General features: G+C 41.4%; 1 protein-coding gene and 1 long non-coding RNA gene across 4 annotated transcripts; one reads left to right on the top strand and one right to left on the bottom strand.

Annotated features, from left to right (window-relative positions):
* Positions 1–6,227: 6,227 nt before the first annotated feature.
* On the bottom strand, positions 6,228–14,358 carry b3gnt5b (UDP-GlcNAc:betaGal beta-1,3-N-acetylglucosaminyltransferase 5b). Of its 3 annotated transcripts, XM_084369463.1 has the most exons (3): positions 12,417–12,428; positions 9,899–10,089; positions 6,228–8,499 (listed from the first exon to the last, which is right to left on the bottom strand). In XM_084369463.1, exon 3 carries the CDS (start codon positions 8,198–8,200, stop codon positions 7,037–7,039), a length of 1,164 nt encoding a protein of 387 aa, XP_084225589.1. In that variant the 5' UTR covers positions 8,201–8,499; positions 9,899–10,089; positions 12,417–12,428; the 3' UTR covers positions 6,228–7,036. The 3 variants fall into 3 exon arrangements, with proteins under 3 accessions (XP_084225589.1, XP_084225590.1, XP_084225588.1); XM_084369464.1 differs by lacking the exons at positions 9,899–10,089; positions 12,417–12,428 and adding an exon at positions 14,322–14,358; XM_084369462.1 differs by lacking the exon at positions 9,899–10,089 and having other exon boundaries at positions 12,417–12,682.
* A 714-nt stretch (positions 14,359–15,072) lies between these two features.
* On the top strand, positions 15,073–15,880 carry LOC311266564. Its single transcript, XR_014623733.1, has 2 exons — positions 15,073–15,171; positions 15,665–15,880. It is a non-coding gene; the product is annotated as an uncharacterized lncRNA (long non-coding RNA).
* The last annotated feature ends 2,319 nt before the right edge of the window (positions 15,881–18,199 follow it).

Below are 18,199 nucleotides of genomic sequence, written 5' to 3'. Positions count from 1 at the left end.
TTGATTCACAAAATTAAAAATTGAAGTCATAATGTTGTGGCTGTGAAAGTATCAAAGTGCTTACCAACAACTGGTATCAGGCACAGGTTTAATACTTGTAAAAGTCATTTACAAGTCCCTACTCAAAATCAAAATATTTATTACATTATATACCAACAGCCCTAATGATTGCAGTAGTATGAGACAAAAAGACTAGAAAACAGTTGCACTCCAAGGGGTCATTTGAGTGGCACTAGGTCGACATGATGGCTAGAAAAACAACTTTATTCACTCTGCAAAACAATAGATAAAACGGTACACCACAAAGAATATATCTGCAATCTTCTTTCAACACCCTGCTGTGGCCTTTCATGGTAGCAGCTGTAGGAGGAAGTGTGCAGTAAGTAGTCAAGTAATGTAGTCTCACACCATGGTTACTATAGGGATGATGATACTTAAAGGACGAGTTCACCCAAAAACCAGAATTAAATCATTATCTACTCAATGTGAAGTTTGTCCACAAAACATTTATGGAGCTTCTCAGCAAAACAGCTTTGCATCATTCTCCTAAACGAGTGAAATAGATGGGAACTTGTTTTAAAATGTAAAAAACAACTGGAAAGAAAAAAACATAAAATGGCTCCATACAGGTTTTGAGATCCCAAAAGCGATATTTAAAAGTTGTCCTTTACACCCTTTTTAAATCGGAAATCTTCACTGAAGCTGCTAAGCTAAGTGTTGGTGTGCACTCTGAAGTGGGTGCATGTGCCCTTGCGTCTTTTCATACCAGTTTTGGATATCAGGGCTTCCTGAGACTTGGATGATGCTGGACAAGCTGTATGGAGCCATATTATGTTTTTGTCTTTCAGCTCTTACATTTTAAAACAAGTCCCCATCTGCTTCAGTTGTTGAGGAGAATGCTGCAACACTGTCTTTGCTGTGAAGCTCCAGAAATGTTTTGTGGACTACAAAACTTCAACCAACTTTCCTTCAGCATGAGGATGAGTTGACCTTTTTTGGGTGAACTTATCCTTTAAAAAAACATGGAATCTGATAGCGTCACTTTTCTGATATTAATAGTATTGCTAGACTACTAGTAATACTACTAATATTACATAAATATTAGTATTTTTAATATTTATATTAGTAGTATTACTGAACTGACTCACAACATGAGCAATTAAAACATGGCGCATAGAGTCCTTTTTTATTAATTTTAATGTTATTGTCTTTAAAGGTGTAAATCTAGTTTTGGGGAAGAAACGTTAAACAGAAAACAAAGATCTTCATTGACTGATTGTTTTACGCTTGAACAAACTAAATAAACAAACTCTCATTGTTTTCATGAATGAATAAACTGAATAAACACACTGACCTTAAAGGACAACACAATTTCATGCTGTTTAACTTTGTTTATATGTGGCGGACCCTGCCACCTTTCTAGCTTCAAACAATGTTCTGGGACCTTATTTTCTTCTGAGAACAGCTTGTTTATTCACTTATGGAATCAAACAGTTTGTATAAAACTCATTGATATTGTAAATATTAGAATTCTGAGTTTGTACTTCTCCAAAACTACACAGTGCCCCTTAAAACATAAAATAAGTCCAGCTCTGTGTACTTAAAAGAGTTTATACAGCGTGTTCAGGAAAACATGGCATTCACTGTGTTTCTGCTGTTGATCGGAAGTGATAATGTCAACTCTGTTCTCACTACTCCACCCTGCAGCTTTAAGCACCATCCAGAGTTATCATCAGCCTTAGTAAGACTTCATCTGTGGTCAGCTTTCATGAGGTTTTACTCTCTGGCACAGAAAACTAATTAAGTTAACTGAATTTGACTCCTTTCCTGTTTTTATGGTTGTTCCACTCGCACATTTGTCGAGCTCCTGAGGAAGTCGTTTGCTCACTTATCTATAGTTTCATCAGTGCATGCAATTGTCTGCGCAAGAGATAAGATGGTGTTGAATAGTGAGTCAACCAAAGTGGAATTGATGAGAACAATGTATCCCTCATAGCTCTGTTGTAGTATGACACTTAAAACACACACAGGAATCAAAGTTAGGTGTCTTTGTCCAAGGTGAGAGTCTTGACTAATGTCTCAAAGAACCAAAGTTAAGACACCTGCAAACTGTACAAGCAGTAAGTGTCTGTTACGGATGAACACATACAGTACAAGCAATAACGGTCATCCTGGTCTTGCTTCAAGAGCAGGCTACGTTGTTCTCATGCAATCACATTTCACAATGATGACCGTTAGATTTTTGTTCCCTAGGAAGTCACAGTGTAGTGAAATGGTAGGTTTTCACCATTTAGCGGAGTTACCCGCTAAATATAGTCAGCGGGTTTGCTGATCTGTGGTTGAGGTGTGTGCATCACAAAACTGTTGTTTTCCTCTGCACAGTCTCCTGGTGTGTGCTTTCATATCATACTTAACATTGTTCGTTTCTCTGCGCCTTCTTTTTTGATCTTTTATTACCAGTTAAAATAAATCTTATACATAAAAAGAGCCCCCATTTTCCCAAAGCAAAATTCAGGATACAGCTCTGTGTCCACCTTAGCTTAAAGATCCAAATGTTTTTAGGACCTTTAATCCATCCATCTATTTTTTTTGATTGAGAAAGTTGATTTATGAGTCGTCAAATGCTGATGCTTCGGGATGGAGACCACCCAGGCCTACAAATCCCAAGTGTCAGTATTTGCCGTTAGTTAAATTCTTACAAATGGGGCCTATCAAGGTGACTACTTCTCCCAAAATGTTTATATTCTTAGTGCAAATTTACCAATTTCTTACAGTATATTAATACATCAATGAGTGTCTATGCCTTCTCAATAACAGTATATAATGTAGCTTGTGTAATGCTGCCTGGCATGAAAAAGTCATTTTGTTGTAAAGAATATCTGTTCTTTAAGCCCTTAGAAGACTGCATTGTTCCTCATTCAGAGTTTAGCAGTCTGGTTCACGCCCTTAGCTTGCACACCAGTAGTTGCGTGAACCTGTTCCTCTTCTTTGATCTCAGTGAACTTAAGAGGGCAAAGAGTTACTTCTATAAAAAGGAATATTGTGAAATTTACAAGATGTAAAGTAGTGAGCTCAAATGGTGCTGGTAGGCAGACAGAGCCAAAATAGCTGTTTCCCCCCTCTTTCTAGTTTTTATGCTATAGCTAAGATAGCTTCATGTTTTATCTGTCCATGTGGGAGTCAGGCATGAATCTTAGTTTAGTTTAAAACAAACCTAAATCTTGTTTCCACTGAGCAGGGTACGATTATGAAACAATCAAATTATTTGGAACCTCTGTTTTTCTTCTATGAAACAGGAAGACGGTCGTAGGCTGTCGGTAAACGTCTTCCTTCAATGAACAGTGTGACGTTATTGAGAAATATGCTTTTTTGATCTCTTTGCTTAAAGTTAGATAAGAGTGCCGGTACCACGCTCATATCTACATGAGCGGATAAAGAAACTGCCTACTAGTTTGACACTTACACACATTTCGCACCATCTGTGAAGGGTGTAACATCAGTATGATCATCCTAGCTGAGCTTACCTTACCACTAAACAGACAGGTTTTTCTTGCATTGATACATTTCCTTGAAAGCTTTGGCCTTAACTTCTGTTTTGCCTGTTTCCAAAAAGCCTGAGTCAGTAAATAGGTATGTTTTAATAAGCTATAGTAATAGCTTGGCGGGGGGCTCGGCTGGTGCTTAGACCAGCGCAGTCTGCAACTATATTGAGTCAACTTTGTCAACACAATTATTTTCCAAAGCCACCTTTTGGGAAATGACTAAAGATGACCGTGGTTGTTCTGATGACTGTCAGCAGCTGACTCATCGTGAGCTGATTCTCAGTAATCACTTTGTTAAATCTAAAAAAAACAAAAGAGTTTCCAGCTCCAAGGGGAATTTGACTAAACAGCTCACATATTGTAGAAGACATGATCAGATTTTGTCATTTAAATGAGCATAATTGCATATTTAGCATCTTTGAAGGAGCACTATGTAGTTTTGAGGAAGACATTTCAGTCGGAATAGGAAGATCTTCATTGACAGTTTTCATTCCTGAACAAGCTAAATGAACAAACTTTTTATTTTCATGACTGAATAAACAAACTGACTTTAAAGGACAACACAGTTTCACATTGTTGTACTTTGTTTATACGTGGCGGACCCTGCCACCTTTCTAGCTTCAAACAGTGTTCTGGGACCTTATTTTCCTCTGAGAACAGCTTGTTTATTCAGTTATGGGTTTGTATTATGAGTTTGTATTATTATCTCATTAATATTGTAAATATTCTGAGGTCAAATTTCTTCTCCAAAACTGCATAGTGCCCCTTTAAGTTGACATCAACGCAAAGGCAATTTAAAAAACAGTCAGTTGAAGCAGTTTTAGTGGACAGATGCAGGCAGCTGGTTGTGTTATTAGGCCCGTCTGAATCCTTTGTCTGAATTATTCTTCTTTATACGTTGCCTTGGAAACAGAGCAGCTGTTTGGAGAACAGCTAATCCAGGCAACATTGCGCTTCGAGATGAGGTGCCATAAATAAACATATATGCGATTCACAGTGAGGCGAGGTGAAGTGAGGAGAGGGCGACATTTCCATGACCTTAAAGTGGCAGATACAAGATGTTTACTTAGTGATATTAAAAGACAAATTGATATTCACTGAGATGAGATTTGTGGAAAATTCAATACTATCAGAGAGGAAACGTGACGGTTGCTGCAGCAGAAAATAAGGATATGCAATACTGCAGGGAATAAACAGTGGAGACGAATAAAGAAGCTCTGAGAATAATAGAGTAGATAAATCATGATGCAGCTTCGGTGATGTGTGAGTGTGAAAATCTTAATACTGTCTTGGCTTACTTGACACTCTGAACTGAAAAATGAGCACCAGATTTGTTTGTCTGTGAAGGCTTATGACATTTATCTTGTGCCCGTCGAGCACTGACAGAGGACCAGCCTCAGTTATTACTGTGAGCAGCGTGCCAGATGCCTCCATGGATCAGACACTCCGAACGCTGATGACTTTCCAGCCGATGCCGGGGGTATTTTTGGCTCGGCTATCACATGTCAGACGCCTCAATCAGAATCACAGTGAGCAGTATTCCACTACACGCTCTCTCTCTCGCTTCACTTCTAAGGATGTGTTTAGGCAGTAAATTGTCGAGCACGTCCATGCAAATGTTTGCACTTCTGCTCTAATGAGGCCCGTGTTGCACCTTCACCTGCTCTGCTGCTCTGCAAACTTGTTGCATGGTGTGAAAAGGGCAAACGCATGCAGGGGTTGTCTGAGAATCAGTGTGGCATTTGGTGTTAAATGCAAATGGTTTCAGTGCCTCGCTTGGTATGCATGCACCAGATCTGGAGCATCACTGTGGTTTAATGCTTTCACTGAAACTGAATGTGACCAAAACAACGTGACTACGTTCTATCTGTGGGTTAGAAGCTGGCGGGTTGTTTTTTCTTTTCTCTGCAGGAACTGTCTTCTTTATGGTGATAAAATAAAAATAAATAATACTGAAAACAAGTTATTTTCATAATACTGAAAACAAGAGCTTAAACATTTGAACTGTGCTCTTGAGTAACCGGTTCTGTCTTGTTTAGGAAAAAAATACACTTGTACACACCATGTACAGACGTTTTTGTACATGGCATTTTAATTTCAGTGCTTTAGAGCACTGCTTTAGAGCAGTCTATGTGCTAAGCTAAGCTAACCGGCTGGCAGTACAGACAGAAGAGTAGTGAAAAGTGCAAAACACATATTGTAGTTGTGTTCAGAACTATCATTTCATTCCATTCACCTTGGAATAATAGTCTAGTTAACTATTGTTAGCCACTGTTAGCGACACCAGTTAATAAAAATGCATTACATGGTATTCTTCGCATAAAAACACAAAACAGTAAAAAATGTGCTAATTAACTGTACCCTATCTCCTATAGCTTTGACAGCTGTTGATAAGTGGAACAGCCACTTTGGATTTTGAGGTCAGGGTTGGTGAGATGCCTACCCACTTTCCCTAACGTACCATATTTCGTGGCCAGGTGTAGCCCCGTTCTAACCAGCCAGCAGTAACTTCAGGAAGTGACTTTTTTTTTTTTTTAACCAAGGTGATGAAACCGTTGTTCTGAAATGTATCAGGGCCCTTATTTTTAAGAGTTGTGCAGTCAAACCAGTGAAATCTTCAACTGTTTCCTGACAGACATTTCCCGACCAACACACTGGCATTAATGACCACTCCTAACAATAATAATAAAACACTTTGACTTTTATTTAATTAAAAAACATCTTTATGTCACAAATGTCACAAATTTGATTACAAAAAAGGATCTTACACCAACAAAATTGTCAAGTTCGAACACTTTGTTGCTCATCATTACTTCATCATTGTCTCAGCACGGGAGCTGTTTGTAATTCTACTTCACTGTGAGGAATTTTGCACTTCATGACGTGGAGACATTTTTAGAGCTGGTACGTAACTGACCTACAGGATATTGTTCTTACTCTGACTCACACATCACTATCTATCACATCACATCTAAATGTTACTTCTGCTCCGCATCGCCATATCAGACACACAAGACCTCCAACACTGTAGGTCCCCAGTCGTTTTTAAAAAGCTTTGAAAGTGTAGAGGTGATGTTGAAAATGCTTCAACATAGCCAAGACAGTCTTTATCAAGTGGCTGAAATGTAAAATACATGAGATAATTTATTAAAATCTGAGCTCAGTTTGGGTTGGGACAACAGATTTGTTTTTTCTTCTTCTTCTTCTTCTTCTTCTTTTTTTTTGCACATTCTGCTGTCTATGCAAAGCCGGCGCTATCTCATAAAGAAACCAACGAGATTTGAGGTCGTTGACGTGTTGACGATCTCTAACAGTGACAAACATGAATCGCCTGGTCTCTTAGCCTCTGGAAACACAGAACACTTGCTCCAGTGTTATGACATTGGTGTCCGACTGAAAGGACTGAGGTAATATTCACAGCAATGATCCTCCTTTCATTATGACCTGTGACCCACTCCCTCACACACTGACACACACACAAACCTGAAGTGATACTACAAAAAGGCAGCTTTGCAAGGGTAAGTGTTAAAATAGTAAGGTTTACAAAGGAGAGACATTTTCACGGCCGTGCAGTACAGCCTCCCTAAGAGTCCGGAGGTCCTCTGTTTCACCTGCGGGTGGGTCGCTGCCTTCCACAGGTCGTAGATATCCTCCACGTGGCCATGTGAGGTCATCATCTGGTCATAGATACACAGGTGGTACGGCGCCTTGCCCTCACCTGCGAAATAGACGTGCTCCTGTGGTGACACACCAATGGCATTGGCGCAGATGCCCATGAACACATCGTCTATGTAAATAGAGGCGTTCAGGGTCAGCGTGGCTTGGTAGATTTTGTCTGCTACGTCCCCGGAGACGACATACCCAGCCCCGGCTGTGTAGTCAGGGTAGGACAACCACTGGTACATCTCAAAGGGCACATAGTACTTGCTGTCTTTGCTGCGGATTGGTGGCGCCCCTCTGTGCACGCGACCAATCCAAAAGTCTGAGACGCCTTTGCTGCTCATGTCCTGCAGGTAGCTCACCAGGTTGGGCATGTGAACGAAGATGTCGTCGTCAGCAGTCATAAGGAAGCGGGCATGTGCGCAACGGCTGTGCATCCAGTGGAACTGCAGGATCAGCTTTAGCGTCAGGTTGTGGAAGGAGTCCAAAAAGTCTTGTTGGATCAAATCGCCGTGGAGACGGTCCTCGTAGACAAGCTGCTCCTGGAAGCCAACCCCGCTCCTCTTGCTCCACGAGGGCTCGTCCTTCTTGGTCTGAGGCGCTCCTAAGGCAAACACCACCTTGACTGTCACGCCCAGCTCGTTTTGGATGTAGGTCTCATTACCCCAGGTGGATCTGATAGCGTTTCGCCTCTCAATGTTCTCTGGGGACGTTTTGACGAAGAGGAGGAGGAGGACGTCCTGGTTGACGCACTTATCTGGGTGGTCCAACAGGTAGCGGAAGTTGCTGAAGCCTCTGGCCTGCTCTCGTGGGATGGTGAGGCTCTTGTTGATGTAGGTGAAGCGGTTGACCAGGTAGCGATAGGAGTAGGACTTGACGTGGTTTACGACACTGTTGTCCAGCTGCTCCCAGCAAACCATCACCACTGACAGCACCAAGCAGGTGGTCATCAGCTGCACACACTGGCATTTTCGTATCCGGCGGAAATTCACAAACATCCTGGAATCTTGTCAGCCGGTGGCGGTGGTCCCTGTCTGGTTGGTGATGGTGGTGAAGCAGCTAGTGTGTGCAAAGGAGGATGCGAGATGATCGAGGTTGTGGAGGTTGAGAGTGTAGTTCCAGTGCCTCAGAGCAGCACTTGGTGGGTCTTCCATCCTAGGCTTTCCACATTCAGCAGGAGGCATATGTGAGTGTCACTGGGTCTGCTGGGAAACATCCGCCATCGCAGCAGAATCACTGACTCGCTTATAATCGGCAAGCAACGGGAGACTCATCTTTCACCCATGAAGCTGTTGTCCTAAAGCAGAGAGAAGAGAGAGAGAGTTGATGCTTTATGAAACTTAGGTGCAACAAAGGAGGAAGTGGAAATGAAAGAATACAACTTTTCTCAATGTCTGTTGGCTAATATCTTCCCTATTTGGAAGCGAAGCATGACAGATACCATTTGACTGTTTCTGTTCCAGCAAGGTTGCATTGCCTCATATGCAGCTTTTTTTTTCCCGCTCAACTTTATATACACTCATCCCCCACAACACCAACACCACTTACAGAGGAAGTGAGTCACATCTGTCATCCAGTATAATGCAATGTTCTGCTGGGAAACCTTAGGTCCATGAATTCATGGGGATGCCACTTGACACACACCACCCATCCAAACACTGTTGTAGACCAAGTAGATCCTCGAATTCACTATTAGCCAATCTGTTCCAGTATCTATGGGACAAGTCTGTCTAAGGAGGCCCCACCCAGCAACCCACAGGACACCCCCAGAGGTCTTGTGTCCACGCCTTGTTGGATCTGCAGGAGGAACTTAATGTTGTGGTAATCTGTGTATATAGCACCTTTCATACAAGTGCCACATATAGCAAAATTAAAGCAACACAGACTAAAAGAAACCATAGATAAAACTATACAAGACTAAAAATTAGACTAATAACAAAATACAATGTTAAATTTCAGTTAGCACCAGATATAAACCATAATGATTCAAATCATCTGAAGTTACCACTCTCTTCAGGTTTTGAAAGGTCTCTTAAGGCGAGAGTCAGAGGATGTTGAGATCAGTTGCACATTCAGCCACACGTGCTTAGACTCAGAGTGAACAGAGTACACACCTAAATCTACATTGTGACAAAGTGATCTTACTCGGTGGACTATTTTAAAATGCCCCAACAGCGAGAGTGAGTGTAAATATGTTTATGTATTTATACACATCGTATGTATGTCTGTTGTTCGGTGAGAGTTGAGACCCGGCTGTGCTGTAAAGTGGTGCAGCAACACAAAGAAACCCACAACTGATTACGACCAGATGTGAAGGTGCTGACTCCCAACAAGCCGCTGAATCTCGACCCAGTAACTCATCCCATGGAGTCAGCCTCGAGTAGTCGAGAGTGAAAACATATAAAAGTATCATGAAAAGTGGATAAAAGTGGCTATGCAGTGATTATTTTTTGGCGGGCAGAGTGACTTGCACAGGAAGTCAGTCAAGTAAGAGAACTTCCGATCATTGTACCATTTTCGAATCATCACAATACAAAAATTGTTTCACCTTTTTAAAAAATAGCCTAGTGTCCCTCCGGATTTTCACAATCCATTATCTTTTCAGTTGCTGATCAATCTGGAAGCAGTGATTTGATAATGATTCTCAGATTCCCTGAAAATCTGGAACATAGCAGTACAACAGTTGAGCTTCTCACCCTGAGTGTGATGTCGGAGGAATTGGCCGCTGTGTGAATGTTGTCAATGGTCGTTATTTTTGTTAACTTCCCATCCGTTTTGCAGTTAGCGATCCCCTCCTTCCTCTCGATGGCACCACATGAATGCAGAGCAGCAGTTGCCCAACATAGCACAAAACAGTAGGATCCACCTCTTTACGGGGTTCTCTGTCCTGATTGGATGAAGTGGGCAGGTATACCAGAACATATATTTTCTTTTACTGACATGGGTTACTGACCTCAAGCTCCATAGCGGTGATTACTGTTGGAATATAAAGCTATTTAACACTTATTTTAATAAAAATATATCAGTTAGAGCAGCTTTAAGATTCATGTTTGGCTGTCAAAGCCCACCGCCACTATAAACATTATGATTTATGAATTAATACCTTTATAAAGGTTATGAAAAAGATTCAGAAAGAGATAAGCACATGCACAGGTGATGTGCCCACACAGCAGCACAACTGAAGCTACTCTAAACTAGGGAGCTTTTTGTGGTTAGATCTGAACTTGGCATTTGACTGCTCCCACTTGTATTCAGTGTTTCTGTGCACGAGTAGTAACGTTAGCTGAAAAGTCAAAAGTTAGTGGGTGGGGTAAAAGGGGAGGGGCGGAGCGGGGGGTGCGACTGAATGCAAAAGCCAACACAGCAAATGTGGCAATTCAAGCCAGTCCATAATGGAGGGGTTTAGGGTGCAGACGCACTGAAATCGCTGAGAGTCATGGAAAGCGCTCGGACACAATGGACAGGCTCGGCGGCAACAAAGCGGGACGAGAATAGCCTGCTTCCGGCCGGGCCTGGGCTGAAACCAAGGGGGGATCATGATGGGCACGGGGCCTGGGACTCCCACCGCACCCCGAGAGCTTTTTAAACATCATTGGATGGCCTGTGCCTAATGGGGTCATTGGCTCAGAATGGCTCTCTTTTCTCTCTGGCTGATAATGAGAAACTCTGCCTCACCTCACCTCTGGTTCACACCGGCCTCCTGTTTTTACACACATGTTTTATAGTTCTTTTCCCAGCATGAGCAAATACCTCACTTTACAGCCTACCTGTCATATGCCAGTTATATACTCTTCCTCTTGTCAACGATTTTACAGAGGGTAATAGATGTTTACTGGAGATAAGCGCAGACGTCTGCTGGACTGTGACCTGCAACATGTGACATATTAATATGGGAGTAAAGGAGGGCTAATAAGCATATGATTGAGCAAGACGACCGATCACACCATATCCATAAAGGGCTGTTGGCTCTTATGGAGATAGATTGGGGATTCGAGTGCAGTTCCTGCCTTTCCCGATGCTCACAACATTAAAATATAACAATAAAAAAACATCCAACAGGAACATTTTTCTGGAAACAACCTCCTGTTAAGATGGGGTTTCACAGGGACTCATTTTTCAGTAGAGAGTAGCTACGATGAAAGTTGTCCACAGTTAAAGGGACACTATTTCTGGAAAAAACAAACATATTGTTGTTGAATTTCAGACGTGTTATTTTTGAAGTTCCATTCACCACCATTGTATTGACGGAGGCAGAAATACATGCTGGATACACATGGAGCTGGTACCAAACAGTCTCTATATGACCAACAGATAAACACAAGACCATCAGGGAGAAGACTGGATGTTCCTATGTTGTTATTATAATTATTATCAATGCTGGTCACCGAATCAGATTGTGACTTTTTCAGGTTGGAGGATTCATAAAACATATTTTTCATGGCAGGTTGCTGAGGATGAATTGAGGGGTCTCACAGCCCGAGGAAAGAAGCTGCTTTGTAGTCTGCCTAAACAAACAAAATAAGCAAACTAGTCTTTGTTTCCATGACTGAATAAACTGAATAAACAAAATGACCTTAAAGGACAACACAGTGTCATACTGCTTTACTTTGTTTATATATATGCCGACAAATATATCGGTGACGCACAGTGATTTGCATGAAGACTGTGGTCTTTTGTGGAAGAAATGCTAACGTCAAAAATACATGTGACACCTGTCTATCTCATTTGTTAAAGAAAAATCTAAAGCAAACAATCAATAGCAAACACAAGCAGGCAAAGAGAGCTCATATGACAGGTGCACAGCCAACAATGTGACAGCGCCTGATGAGTATGGACTTTATCCTGCTGCTCTACTACTTTGAAATTTTCCCTATTTTCAATATTTCTTTACACTTTTCCTCAGGTGATCCGGATGTTTTGTGTGTCTGTGATCTACTATCTTCTTCATATTATTGACTGAGGGTGTTGCCTCTGTCTTGACCTCTAAACAGGTTGCTCTGCTGTCACTCTCTATCTGAGTGCCATACTATATTACACCAACACTGAGAGCATTTACAAATACAAGTCCTCACTCCTCGGCTGCATCTAAAACAAGCGCTGAGAAAGTGAACCCCCCCACTAGCATATTTCCAAAGTCACTATTTGTATAAATAGATTTGCAACAGACAGAGAGGGGGAGCACACCATCACTGGAGTGATCACTCCAACACTTACCGGCAAAGGAAAATATCTGAATCCGTGTCAGAGGTGGCAACCGTCTCCTCTCCACGGTGAGTCTTCTTCTCTGCTTGAAGTTTACTTTTCTCTCACATGACAGGAGGTCGAACCCTTGTCAGAAGCAGGCATCAATCCCTCGCTGAACACTCAAACCCTCTGTGAGAATATCTGTGAGTGATTTTGTTTTCTGTGATCCTTCCTCTGCCCTCTGAGTGTGTGTGACTGTAATGTTGCTTGTTAATGTGTCCGTTGCCTTGGTTCTTCCCCCCTCCCTTCCTCTTTTAGTGTGGGGGTGGCCTGACAGGCTGTGTAGGTGTTAGGACAGAGAGAGAGAGAGAGAGAGAGGGAGAGAGGGAGAGAGAGGGGGGAGTATATGATGAGAGGAAGGCGTGCCCTCTGGGCCTCATCTATGTGCTCTGAGTGACACGCAAAAGATGTGATAACAGAACAATATCAGAATCAATCTCAGATCAGAGTTATCATTAATAAAACAAATCTGATTTCGTCTATTGTTGCATATTTGTCACAAGTAACTGTTTCAGATCTTCAAACAAAATTGAATAAAACGGATGTTGTGAAAGTGCCCTCTCGGATGCCCCTACGCAGCAGCCATTTTCTCTGACGGGAAACTTGAATGCTAGAATAATGTAATGCTGCTGTGATCCAGCGATCAGCAACTGAAAAGACAATGAATAGCAAATCTTGGCGGCACCTTCGGCCGTATTTCAAGGTAAAACAACATATTTGATAACTTGTTAGCTAATGTTAGCATAAAAGAACTTCCAAGCTAACGCTACTCTTCCTATTTCTGAATTAATTTACGCCGTTCCTAATTGTATCGTATCAAACAGTAACGTTAGCTAGAAGGTGGTTGAATGCTAACGTTAGCTGTTGTCTAATGGAAGCTAAGCGGTCATCAAACCTGTTGTTTTACCTTGAAATATGGTCGAATGACCCTCCAGATTAAACTATTTGTTATCTTCACAGTTGCTGATCAATCAGGAAACAGCTCAAGTGTGATGTCAGAGGAAAATGGCCTCCATGTGAATAAAAAGCTTACCTTCCACTGGATAAAACATGGTGGACTGTCCTCTCTTCAAGATAAATATATCATGACTTTCTGTGCGCTGGTGCCACATGGCAAACAGCTGGTGCATCCTTTTTATTTTTTTTTGCGCCTGCCCCTCAAACATGCTGAGTCGTACCACTTTCAGTTAGACTTCTGATTGCACAGTGTAATGAATGGAAAAATGACACCATCCATGTATTGATTGGTTCCCTATAAGCCTTTCATTATACTATTCAGTTTACCACCAGGCTCAATTTTCAAAGAGGCATCGTTTTCCCCGGTCACTATCTCCAGGTCACAGTGGAACAACTGTAATTATTGTGGAAACTCAGGTGTTTTACTTTGCCTGTTCTATGGTTAATCCTCCCAGGGGTGGCCTTCCTACCAAGACTCCTCCGAGAGTGCATCGACGACTCATCAAACAAAAATCTAAGGAACTGCACTTAGATAAAGATATAATGGAACATTTCTGAAGTCGACAAATATGAGCAAACGCAACGTGAACAAAACTTTACATCACCTTGTTCATGAACATTTCTGCCAATGAAGACAACAGCTCCCATGATCCCACGTTACTTAGATTTTTAGGTTTGATTGAGAGACCTCCAGAGGCAGAAATGACAAACTATGCCTTTAATGAATGAAGAGTTGGGGCAAAAATGTTACCCATGGGAGAGTTGAAGGGCGAAAACCAAAGCTAATCTAGAGCAACACAAAGATTTGTCACACATTTGCAAAAAAAACAAATTGACCCAGGACCTGGGTGATTTCTTTAATTGACAGAATCATGAATTCTGCTCTCTACCAGAAAAAAACAAACAAGGTCCACTCACTAGTCCGTGATCTGAAGCTTGAGCGCAGTGTGGACCAAGACGTCTGTTTGTCCGTCATGTCTGTTTGAAGATCCAATATAGTTACAGTAAATGCGACAAATATGCAAAAGCGGAAGAAAAAAAAGGAAGAGAGAATATAGTTTGTCAAAGCAGCCGTTATGGTATCTTTTCCTGTTGAAGTGAAAGCCTCTTTGTGCAGTATTTTTGGTTTTGAATATCTGTGCTACTGACCAGGAAGTGTATTAAATGCAACCCCCATCCACACACACACACACACACACACACACACTTTTTCATACTGATATCATGTATCAGTTATACAGCCTATTAACTGAGTAGCTCAACAAACACAGCTGACATTTTTCATTTGATAATGAAGTAAATGTGTAGACTGACAAACACAGGGCAGGAAGTACTTGTCCCGAACAGAATAAGCGAGGAAAACGGAGGTACGTGGCCCACGACAATACTTATCACCCACCTACAATGCTGCACTGAGTTCTCTCCCCAGACAGCTTAACAACCATTCACACCTGGGCTCACCTAGCCCTAACAACCCACATGAAGGCCTGTTTGACCAACGACCCACAAGTGGCCTTAACGACTCTGAAACTCAGAGCTCACACGTGACCTTAACGGCTCTGTAAGGACACTCCCACAGAGTTTAACAGCCTGCACCTTCCCTCCAGTTAGTTAGAACTGAAGCCTCTTGGATGAGAGGTGAGACATCTTCAAGACACTGAAACACGTCCAGTAGCCTACGATGCAGCACCTAGATTTACCATGACCTGGATGACTAAGAACCTTCATCGGCATCTCCTTTATCTATGTTTCATTGTGTGGCACTAATGTGGGTGGTTTGTTTGTTAAGAAACTGACATAGCTCAGTGTGTGTTAATGCACAAAGAAAGAAACAATAATTGCATTCAGAATTCACATGTTTAAAACATTTTTTTTAAAAAGCCATCAGGAAAGCAACATTATGTAGAAATCGGCATTTTGTGTGATCTGTCGCCCCCCACAGTTACTGTCGTAAATACAAATCCCAGCTCTGTAACAATTTGTCAGACGTAATGTAGGTGTGTAATGCTGTGATCCGACCCTCTCACTGGAGACACAGACACCATTCACCCTGTTACAAGACACTGTGCCATCAAAATGATCGCAAAGCTGTTATTTTAAGGTAAAAAATAATAATGTACATAATGTTGCTTTATGCATGACTTTATTTCAGTCTTTATCAATCTTTATTTGTATGGCGCCAATTCACAACAAAAGTCATCTCATGACACTTTCATAATTGAGCAGGTCTAAACCAGACTCCTTGATTAATCTATTTACAGAGACCCAACATTTCCCCTGGGAGCAAGCACTTGGTGACAGCGGCATGAAAAACCTGCATTTTAACAGGCAGAAACCTGGAGCAGAACCGGACTCAACCGCGGGCGGTCATCTGCCTCGCCCGGGTGGGATTGTGTTTTAGCAGAAACCTGAGGACACAAAGCACTCAGAACTATACACATTCCAAAATAAACACAGCAAATGGATCTACGTGAGTATATTTTGCATTTTGCCTTTTTCATTAAAGCAGTGGGTTACAATGTCCCCCCACAAATCGACTGTGGTATCAACTTTGCATCAGAAATGGTATGTGGGGTTCATCTCCATTTATTTTCCGTTCAGTGCAGACTGAGACAAACAAGCAGCCCACAAACAGTCAAACCTGGCTCAATACAGCTGCTCCCAATTTCACCTGAGAGTCTGGCAACCGACTGCTCCAGTAGATGAATTTCTAAAAATATACTGAATGACCTGATTAGAAGAAATGCTTGTCAGGAGGTCACGGATGTAGGAGACTACAGTACAAGACAGTCAGGTCCTGCTGAGCACATGACTAATGCATCATGGGATTTTTCAAGCAGAGTGTGAAATAAGAGGTATGTGACACTTGTGTGCACACTTGTTCACGCGTATACAGAAATACACACTCAAAGACAGAGCCTGCTTTCATTTTCACTAGTTCAGATTTTTGCATGTGTGTTTTCTAGTTCCCCAACGCGAACAAGAATTCTTTGTTCAGTTCAGACATCTGCTTTGAATTGAACACTGTATGAGGGCCTAACCTGTCAACACCCTACTACCAAAAAACTAAACATACGGTTTGAGCATCGTCATTTTCTTGTAATAACTTAACCCTTTATCTTGAGAAATCAGTGAATTCACTTGAAATCTCGAGATTCAAACACCAACCGCACGGCCGATCATGGCTTCTGTATTTGTGTTACCTCGGGCTGATTGATCGATGCAGCAGAAATTGTGCAAACTCAGCTGATTACTGTGTTTTTTTCTCTCCGTCGCATTTGCCGTAATAGATAACGCAAACCATGGTACCAGCATGCTTTGTGATAAAGGAAATTGTCTGGGGGCCGAATACTGTAATCTGTAGATAAGAACATCAGCAGCAGTTATAATGACAAAGGTCAAGTGAGAAACTTGTGGAAAACATGAGGGAAAGAGAAGAAGGTGGAACACCGACTCCTGTCTGAGTGCTTAATAATCTAAATGACATTCAAAAAGGCTGCTAAAAGCAAATTTAGCCTATTGAACTTGTTCTGCAGCTCGTACTGTAAATCAGCAGGAGGAAGTTGTTTCCAAGTACAGCGAGCGCCTCAGTGAGTCTGCGTTCAGGCACAGTGGTGCTTTGAGCTAAATGCTAACATGCTAAGGTTATTATAGTTACCTAGAACTAAGCTTTAAACTAAAACTAGGAGTGAAAAAAACACATTTTAAGTGAACTGAAATAAAAATTAGACTAAATGAAACTGTATGAAGTAACTTTACTTACACAACTAACAAAAATAAAATCAAAACAACAGAAGATTTAACATTGTTGTTTCCTCAAAGAAATTCCTGTAGTTTAAGCACACCTGAGGATGAGATAGACTAAAATGTAGTTATTTAATATCCGACAGCTCTATTAAGATTCTGTAAAAAAATTTGTGTTGATTGGCGCATCGCAAGCCAACTGTAAAGGTGCAAACCGCCACCTACTGCTTCAGTGTCTAGATGCCGCGCCTGTTCAGTCTGTGAAAGTAAATAAGCTTTGTGCTGCGTTGATATTTATGAGCTTCGATTTTCTGTTGTTTCACTCAATGACAATAAAGACTTGAATGTAATTTCACCGATATTGATAAATATCCAATAATTTTACATTTTGTTTTAATAACTTTTCTAGACACTAGCATCGGCAAGATTTTGAAGCTCAAAGGTCAAAACGTTACATAATGTTGCTAAAACAAAGTACAGCTGCAAATCTTTTATTAGTATTCGGTCATAAATCAAAGCAAATTAAATATTTGACCAGATGAGGGCACTACATGAAATATCAAGCTGTATTTCCTTAATTTCAGTATTAAAGTTCATGGTACGCTGTCCAACATTTCTCAAAACATTCAACCCAAAACCAAATGTAACACTCATGGTGGCGCTACAGTAACAGTCAAGTGATCACCAGAATGGGCAGGCTCCATCCTCTGGGGAACAGAAATAACTGCACAGAATTTCAAGTTGTTGCGATATTTATCTGGCCCAAAGTGATGGAGGCACTGATCGACAATGCAACCCTTAGAGCCATGTGGCTAAAAACTGAAAATTGTAAGGTGTATTTTGGTTTGTCGTTCTGTGTATGCATGACATACCACACACAGCTTATATTAGTGTGTACTTCCTGCGCATAAAGACTAGGGGTAGACCGATTAACAGGTCGATATGCAGCTTTTTTCAGATTTTAGGTGAATTTTCTGCTGATAAAATAAACTGATTTGAAAATGTACAGCTTTGACTCTGATGCAGCATCCTCTCACACAGTCATCTTCAGT

The sequence above is a fragment of the Pagrus pagrus genome (assembly GCF_965226575.1).
Source record: "Pagrus pagrus genome assembly, chromosome: 12".
Lineage (NCBI taxonomy): Eukaryota > Metazoa > Chordata > Actinopteri > Spariformes > Sparidae > Pagrus > Pagrus pagrus.
Note: the sequence above shows the minus strand (reverse complement) of the source record. Positions and strands in the feature narration are given on the sequence as shown.

Excerpts from the sequence above, each read along its gene's own strand:
- b3gnt5b (XM_084369464.1), bottom strand. The coding sequence starts at position 8,200 with ATGTTTGTGAATTTCCGCCGGATACGAAAATGCCAGTGTGTGCAGCTG.